Source organism: Hibiscus syriacus, unplaced genomic scaffold, assembly GCF_006381635.1.
Source record: "Hibiscus syriacus cultivar Baekdansim isolate YM2019G1 unplaced genomic scaffold, ASM638163v2 tig00011079_pilon, whole genome shotgun sequence".
Lineage (NCBI taxonomy): Eukaryota > Viridiplantae > Streptophyta > Magnoliopsida > Malvales > Malvaceae > Hibiscus > Hibiscus syriacus.
In genome coordinates this window covers 277488-286523 of record NW_024062242.1, presented here as the reverse complement: position 1 = coordinate 286523, position 9036 = coordinate 277488, and the positions used below count along the sequence as shown (strand labels likewise).

Below are 9036 nucleotides of genomic sequence, written 5' to 3'. Positions count from 1 at the left end.
GTCAGATTCCTATTGATCCATTTGTAAAATCCAAAAATATCCCCCTAACGGAGCGGATATAAACTCCAAAACCCTAATATTTCATCACTCTTTACTCTCTCTCTCGCGACTTTGTCGACAATGAATTTAGGGTTTTAGCAGGAAGAGAAAACAGAGAGAAAGAGGTCAAAAGATAGAGAAGAGACTAATCTTTTAGCGTTTGATTTTTTTGGAAGATTTTTCTGTTTGGATTAAGAAAAACGAAAATGGTGGCTGATAAAGGGAAGAAGATGAAAGTTGCAGAGAAAGGAGAAGAAGAAAACTCTGAACAAATCGATGGAGAACTTGTCCTTTCCATTGAGAAGCTTCAAGAGATTCAAGATGAGCTTGAAAAGGTCCGTTTCTTTTATTTGCATTTTACTTTCATTTTATATATCCATGTGTGTACGTGCGCTGTTTTGGTTTTTGCTTCTTTGCTTGTTTATGATTTGTATGAAAAATTCAGGAAAATTTGCAGGCTGAAGTGATTTGTTCTCTTTTCTCCTTTTTTTTGTTAATTGTTTGAAGTGTCTAAGTATTGTGTTTTTATTAATTTCAATTGCGGATCAATGGAATAAATGTTTAAAATACTATTCATTCATGTGATTGTTAGTTTTTGTACCTGGTCTGTTTTAATTATTGTTCAAAGCTTGACTCGTTTTAATTGTTCTTTTCTGCGTGTTTAATTGTTCATCTTGCTTTTATTAAACATGCTTTTTGTGGGATACTTTAGGTTATTATATTGTGGAGAAGGTGATTTAATGATGATGTGTTTATGAGCTTATTGATGAAGTGGTAAATGATTACGCATTGGTGTTTCTTTATTTATTTCTTTTGTTCCTTTTGCGGTATGTTGTAGATCAATGAGGAGGCCAGCGAGAAAGTCTTGGAAGTGGAGCAGAAGTACAATGTGGTTCGCAAGCCAGTCTATGATAAGCGGAGTGAAATCATCAAGTCGATTCCTGATTTCTGGTTAACTGCTGTATGTGATTCTATTCTTTCCTATTAATATATGGGACTTTTTCTTACTGAAGAAAGTTTTTAAACTGACACATTTTTGACGTGCAGTTCTTGAGTCATCCTGTTCTTGGTGAACTTTTGACTGAAGAGGATCAGAAGGTTTAATGTCATTTTTTTTTGCAAAAATCAGTTATGCACTTCTTTTATTTTGCAAAATTAATTCCTTGTTTGGTTTTCCTTTCTTTTTTGTTTTCTGGACGTTTGCCTGATTTCTTTATCTTCTTTTCAATTATTTTTACTCGTAGATATTTAAGCATATTAACTCACTTGAAGTGGAGGATTTCAAAGATCTGAAATCTGGATATTGTATTACATTTGTAAGTTCATTTATGTTCTTCCTTTTTACCTTTTTGGTAGGCAATTGAAATTGATGGTCATTTCTTTTTCTTGCATTCAATTGCTGGTACAGAAGCAATATTAGTTCATGCTTTAATTCAATTAATTATGATATTTTCAGAACTTCAACCCCAATCCATATTTTGAAGATACAAAGCTTACAAAGACCTTTACATTCCTGGATGAGGGAACCAAAATTACGGCCACCCAAATAAAGTGGAAAGAGGGAATGGTGAGGGTGTCTCCGCTTATGATGTGCATGCGTCTTCTTGCCATTTGTATTACTTGATTATGATATAAAATTACTTTCCTTATACACAAAGGGCTTGCCAAATGGAGTTAATCATGAGAAGAAAGGAAACAAGCGCCAGTTTGCTGAAGAAAGGTTTATTTTTCTTCCCTGTCAATGAATTCTTCCTGTATCTTAGAACTTAGGCGAAAACTTCAGGTTGTGAAATGTAGTCTTGTATTTTAGCCTAGCATTATATAAGGTTCTCATTTTTATGAGTCATTGTCCTGTTTTATTGAGCCGAATCTTAACTGATTGAGATTTCATTTTACTGAAGACGAGTCTTCTATGTTAACATTGAGAATTGCAAAGCATCAAAGGGAAAGGGTATCATGTATTTTTTTTTAGTTTCCTATAAGTTGCATTATAACTCTACCATGCTAGTCATTTGCTGTGTTATAAAGTTTGCATCCATTTGTGCTGGTCTTATTTGATCCTTAGATTCTCACTTAACCAAGCTACAATTCAGACTATAACGTGCTAGCTTTCCTACACATATTTGCAGCTTCTTTACCTGGTTTGCTGATGCTCAGCAGAAAGATGACATGGATGAAATTCATGATGAGGTAAACTCTATGGGCATACCATCTATCTATATTTAGTTATGTATTTATGTTTTTTAAAGAGCTGGTCTAAGTTTTTCACAAACCATTACAGGTAGCAGAGATTATCAAGGAGGACTTATGGCCCAATCCTCTCACTTATTTCAACAATGTAACTTCTTTTTCGCCTGGCTTCTTCCTCTGATTTTGTTTAAATTATGTTTTGTTTTTTTTCTTATTGTTATTTGTAACTTCCTGATGTAGGAGGCTGACGAAGAGGATTTTGATGGTGACGAAGAGGTAGATTTTTCTTTTTTTTTTTTGAAAAACTTAATATATGCATTGGGCCTTTTCACTCTTACTCTGGTCTACTCTCCCCTCCCCTTCCCTCCAACCCCCAACCCACAGGGGCTTTTTAGATCAAAATTGCATGGCTGTTTGTGATCTTTGTTTAATTTTCATCAAAGATTAAGTTGTTTCTATTTTTTTGATAGATATGTGGGGGAGGAGTATAACTAGTACAATATTTTGAAATTAAAATATGAACTTTATCAATTGTAATATTTTGAAATTAAAATTCCTATAAAAAAATATTTTGAAATTAAAATATGAACTTTATCAATTGTACCTGGAACTGGTGATATTGATAACAGAATGTGAATATAAATTGCAATTACTAAGGTTTAGAGGCTTATCAAACAGTTGGAATCTGTCGATAATTTTCTCTGGGGTGGTTGTGAGTTAGTGACATTCGTGTGAGGCGTGCTTGCTATGTGAATTTGCTTTTACCTGCAGTTGGACTTTACATTTGTATCATGGGGTTTATGTACTATAACTAGTTCTACATACAATCTTAACAAATTTAGTTTAAGCTGGAAACTACAGTTTTCCTCTTAATAAACTAGAGTGATAGGGCTTCTTTACTATGTAGTGGATGTTGTAAGATGAAGGTTTGTTTTGGTAAGATAATTGCGCTGATTATACTAAGTAATGCAGAAGCCACCAATTTGCATTATGTAAATCTAGTAGCATGCCACAATTTCCATGTTAAACCTGGAGAAGTTGGTTGATTTGGGATAGTGTGAGTAGCTAGGTCGGTGTGTCTACCCCTGCAAACATGTATACCATGTGTTGGCCTTAATATACTTTGGGGTGAGTTTTAGACACATTTTGGGCATAATTCTTCTACCCACCAAATCAGTGAGATGGATTTGTGGGTTTTTTCTGCATGCACATGCCTTATAAATTACTTTAGATCGGTTTAGCTCTAAAACTCTTCACCGAGTTCAGCATTGTGTAGAGAATTAGCTGTTGTGAGATGAATGGTGTTTGACCAAGTTAAGATTCAAGATGAAGATATTTAGTCTGGAATGCCGATCAAAGAAGTAATTGATTTAATGGCATAACAGAAAATTTTGGAATTAGGTTGGAATAGCAATGGAGAAAAATTGTGGTGATTTGAGAGCATTATTTGCATTTTCCCTTTATTCTAGGAAATATTTCCATCTAGGTCATAGTTACTCTGAGTCTTTATTTTTCTTGACATATCTGTGTCAGACATGGATGCATATCTAGATATGGTTTGGGTAACATGATCCTCCAAATACTTTGAAAAGTTTAGAAGAAAATGAGCGTACCTATATATGATTACGCTCAAGTTCTCGAGTACTAGTTTGCCATTTTAGTATAAAGCTGTATTGGAATTCATGTCTGCTTTGGAATTGCCAGATAACTGTTTGTTTATTTACACTCGTCGTGCTGATGCATTCCATGACTAAATCACTTCTGTGCACGTTCTTAAGTTAGATTGATATGCATGTACGAATGAGTTGAATTGCATCGTTACCATTGAGCCCTACTCATTGCTTGAGGAGTAGGAATTTTGTTAATCTTCTTGTTAATATATTTTCTGACCATTGACAGGGAAAAGAAGATGACGACGATGATGAGGATGACGACGATGATGGTGATGATGAGGATTAACAAAATTGAGTGGGTGGCTTTAATTCTCTTCAGTTGTTGGGCTTGCTTTAGTATGAACTTGTGAAAAGCTGTCTCTGTGGTTTGCTAAGTAAGGTTCTGGGCAGGATGACCATCTTCAAAATAGCTTTCTTTTTGCTCATCTCTCTTTTATCTTTTATATCTATTTTTTATGTTTTTTTCCTGATCGGAACATGGAATGATAGGGATATATATGTATTGCACATTTTTAGAGTTTTATATATGCTTAATTTAATATAATATTTTATTTTCTATTTGCCTAAATTATGCATGTTTAGTTTTACGTAAAGAGAATTATTTAATAATTTGTTCAATGTGAAAACCTTTAACTGCTAATGTATTGAAAGAAGTCCTAAATCCACTTGAAATTACACGATTAGAACGATTGTATTATTAATGTGTTTTTAAATAAATAAAATTTATATAGATTAACAATAATAAAAAGGGTAAAGTATATAAATAGTCCTCAAACTTTTAAGGTGTTTACATTTTGGTCACTCAACTTTTGAAGCTTACAATACAATCATCAAATTTTTAGTTCGTTTTTAATAAAGTCTATGTCATTACTTTTCGTTAGTTTTAGTTGACATGACACTTAAATCATGTTAACCACTCATTCTTTTTTCTTCTTCTTCTTAACCAACGGTAGATGGAGGGGGGACGACAGGGTGAAGGCACGATCGACTGGGTTTTGGTCGAAACGGTGTGAGGACTCCAACAGTGGTGGCGATATGGCGAACGAATGGCCTAATCAGCCAAAAATTGATTAGAACAAAAAAGGGATGTTGGGGTTTTTCAATGAGATTCGGGCCCTCTCTACAACGAACAGATGTGAGTTTAAACAAGTGACTAGCAAGGTTTTGGTAGGAATGGGGCGACGCTCCTATTGGTACCCGCGATGGTGGTCATCAACGATTGATGACGGAGATCAGGGATGAGTGTTCGAACGATCTTCTTACAATTTGTAATGTACGGTGGACGGTAAGTATGAATCGAGGATTGGGGTGTGGTCGGGAGGTGATGTCGGTAACGATGGTGATGGTGGTACGAGCCACCGTTGATGGGAGGTATGTGTGTGAAAAGAAGAAGAAGAAGAAGAAGGGGTTAATGGGAGTTAAGTGTCACGTCAACCAAGACTAACGAGAAGTAACGCCAGGAACCTTATTGAAAACAAACTAAAAGTTCGATGATTGTATTAGAAGTTTCAAAAGTTGAATGATCAAAATACAAATGACCTAAAAGTTTGGGGATTATTTATATACTTACCCTAATATAAATCGATGTTTTATATGTTTAGTACTTCAGTAATGAACTCAACTCAAGCACTCATAGGTGGTATTTGGTATTGGGATGGATAATTACTCCTAAACCCACGGTAATCTACCTACGGGACTCTATTATTCTTGAAGATTTTAATAGAACCTGAACATTATAATATTTTACAAGTATAGAAAGATATTTTGTACGTATAGAAAAGTGATTACGAAAATTTTTCATTAAAAAATGCATTAGGAGTGTGAAACTAATTTACGCGAACGCTTTGAAAATTTTTAACATAGATGTGTTCTATACTATTTACGTTATGTTCCCAACTGAACTAAACATCCAAGTTTACAATTAGGATGACGGAAAGATTAGATGAATATGATTGGTTTTGGTGTTATTGGAGGTGTGTTCCGCTCTAGTGATGGGGTTGGATGGGATCGTTGAATTTTGAAAAGTTATAGGTATCGTCATGTATCTTCAAGTCGTTATGGAACTTTTACATTGGTCTTTAAGTGGTATGGACTGTACGAAAACTGTGAAGTTTATCATTATTTTGAGCGTAGATTTCAACTCTTTTTTACTGATGAAAGTTATTTATACTATACGAAATTAAGTCTAATTTATGAAGTTACTTTAGATCCCACGAGAGTATAATATGGTAATTGACTGACTCACGAGAGTATAATATGATAATTGACTGACTGACGAAGATGACCATTCTTGATTAGTATCGAGTTTCACTACTTGACTCAATACCACCTGACATTCAATTGCTTGTTTCAAGGAATATATTTAGACCTTTGTATTGTAGAATTGTTCGGAGTTAAATCATTGGCTTGAAGTCATCTTCCAATTCATTTTTTTTATTTAAGTAGAAAATTTTAAAATTTTTGAGGACTACTTCAAAACCAGGGCTATAATGTGGGGACAATGGGGTGTATTTAACCACGCCCACTTGTCTCTGGCATTGACTTGGAGGACTCTCTGTCATGCGGCTGTCTCTATCATTCGCCCTCCGGTTTCATTATCTGGCAGTGCCGTCCACCCCTCTCGGAGCAACCCTTGCCATGGACAACAACCATCACCACCACAACCGCCGCACTACTAACAGCAGCGTCGAATCCGACCCTCGCGTACGAAAACTCCAACAACTAATTAAAACCATTCCATCTGGTAATTGTCCTTTTAAACTCCAACAGTCACATATTTGTATTTGTATAGCTAATAGGTATTCTTTCAATCTTTTTTTCCAAGTAAATAATGGTTTTGCTACATTGGCTCTGTTAATTGAATGTAGCTTTTCACTGGGGAAGATGACAACTCATACACCATTTCATGATTGTCTTTCATCTTGATCTTTAGTTGGTTGGGACGAGTCCTGGAATCAGGGATTCACCCCTTGGGATTTAGGTCGCCCTACGCCTATTATTTTACATCTGCATGACACTGGATCACTCCCCATGGGAAGGGCTCTCGTTCCTGGATGTGGCACTGTAAGTTGTAATTCTCTGCAATATGCCTTGTTGCTTTAAAAAAAACAGCTTCATGCTCAACGCAAATCTGTGCAGGCTTTACTTTTTCGCAATCAATTGTTAAAATTATATTTGATATTTCTTAACTGATTTATATGGAATAAAGTACTGCTCAAAATATGCAGGGCTATGATGTGGTGGTAATGGCATGCCCTGGACGCTATGTTGTTGGTCTGGACATATCAGAGGAGGGCATAAAGAAAGCAAAGCAGGTTAGTGAGGTCTTCGCACTCAGGGATGGACACAAAATTTTATGTTAGGGGTACGAAGCTCTAGGAAGTATATAAGAAATTTAGAGGGTGCGAAATTAGATCATTAAAAGAAGATACTTAAATTATATAGGAATTTGAATTTTCCAGGGGGTTGCGACTGGCCCCAACACCCCCTCGGTCCATCCCTGTTTGCACTCCTCCCACTTTAACAAGTTCCTTAGAATGGTAATAGTTGCTCTGATTTTAGGTATTTTTGCTAGTTATAGTCTTTCTGAATAATTTCTTATTCTGATGTAATGTTTGGTTGTCAATATAGATGTCTTGCCCGTCACCAAAAGCAGATTATTTTACTTTCTTGAAGGAAGATTTTTCCTCCTGGCGCCCAACAGATATGTTTGATCTTATTTTTTGATTACACGTATGACATCTTTAAGGGGGCAGTTATCCCATTTGGAAAATCTCTCGATCATCACAATCTTATGAATTTGCAGTTTTTTTGTGTGCCATTGAGCCTGATATGAGACCGGCATGGGCACAGCAAATCCAAAACCTTTTAAAACCAGATTAAGAGCTTATTACACTGATGTTTCCAGTAAGCATTTTTCTTTGTGGTTTTATGAATTATTCCTTTTCCTCATCTCCTCATTGAGGGACCTTTATTTTCAGTTCAGTTATTCTTTACCAATTATAACTAGCTATGTTTGTAAAAGAAAACATTCTGCATAATTTATGGTAATTTGAAGTGTGGTTTTGCTCCTCTACTCTTTACAGTGTTGCTAAAAGTAAAAATATATTTCCTTGATGGCAGATGGACGATCATGCTGGTGGACCCCCTTATAAAGTAGCAATTGAAGAGTAGTTTTCTTCCACCTTTTTTTCTTCTGCTTTTATCTAGATTATGTTAAAAATATTTTATAATTCTGTTTCCATGCCATTGCTAGTAAAATCTTGATCGAATAGGGACATATATATGTATGTATGTATATATATATATATATCTGTTGGCACGAGAAGATCCATCTCAATCTGTTGGAACTTTGTAATCATGCAGCTATGAAGAGGTGCTTCATCCAATGGGGTTTAAGGCAATATCCATTGTTGATAATGAATTGACCATCAAAGCTAGAAAGGTATGTTAACTTGTTTTTACTTTTTAGTCAATAAAATTCTCAGTCTGAGGTTGCAAAAGCTATACTGTAACTCATATGAAGCTGTAATTCGAATTTGAATGACGTGCTCTGAATATTACAATTTCAGAAAATTAGCAACCAGCTAGATGGTTCCACAGTATATATATCACCTTTAGCATTCTTTGTCGTAACGCAGCATAGAAGAAGCTTGGAAGAAAGGACATTCATAGGGAAAAGCTTCTCATAGTTTCCATCTTCCAAGCTTCTCATAGATGAAGCAAATGGAGATATTGCAGTTAAAAGAAAGGGAAGAAAGCAAGAAACATTCTTTGTCGTGTCCTTAATTATCTGCTTCATAGATAGAAATGTCCCGCCTCGCCATCCTCCCTTTCAGAGTATAATACTTGTGGCCAGTTACTCACTGTTACCTTGCCTCAGTACTAGGTTCTTGTCGGACTGATCACTTTGAGTGTTATTTCTTAAAGTTTTCACTGGCTTTTCTGGACTTGTATGCTGCGGTTTGCTGCTTCCCCTTGGATGCACTATGATAGCCATTAATGGTAACTATGAGAAGCTTGGAAGATGGAAAAGAGTTGTAGGCAACTCCTCCCTATGAATTGAGATAATGGCTAATGGAGGGGCCGTACCAAGGGGTGCTTGAGCTCAAGATCAAGGACACTTAATTTCATT

The 9036-nt window shown here is 35.6% G+C and overlaps 1 protein-coding gene and 1 pseudogene across 1 annotated transcript; both read left to right on the top strand.

The window, feature by feature from the left end:
* The first annotated feature begins 101 nt into the window (after positions 1 to 101).
* On the top strand, positions 102 to 4456 carry LOC120204558 (NAP1-related protein 1-like). The gene is made up of 10 exons (XM_039204619.1): positions 102 to 374; positions 878 to 1000; positions 1087 to 1137; positions 1284 to 1355; positions 1496 to 1606; positions 1698 to 1759; positions 2169 to 2229; positions 2321 to 2377; positions 2470 to 2505; positions 4129 to 4456. Exons 1-10 carry the CDS (start codon positions 246 to 248, stop codon positions 4186 to 4188), a joined length of 762 nt encoding a protein of 253 aa, XP_039060550.1. The 5' UTR covers positions 102 to 245; the 3' UTR covers positions 4189 to 4456.
* A 1961-nt stretch (positions 4457 to 6417) lies between these two features.
* LOC120204522 lies at positions 6418 to 8641 on the top strand (annotated as a pseudogene).
* Positions 8642 to 9036: the final 395 nt, after the last annotated feature.

Coding starts and splice junctions, on each gene's coding strand:
- LOC120204558 (XM_039204619.1), top strand. CDS start 246: ATGGTGGCTGATAAAGGGAAGAAGATGAAAGTTGCAGAGAAAGGAGAA. Junction 375..877: donor TTCAAGATGAGCTTGAAAAG/GTCCGTTTCTTT, acceptor GGTATGTTGTAG/ATCAATGAGGAGGCCAGCGA. Junction 2,378..2,469: donor CTCTCACTTATTTCAACAAT/GTAACTTCTTTT, acceptor TTCCTGATGTAG/GAGGCTGACGAAGAGGATTT.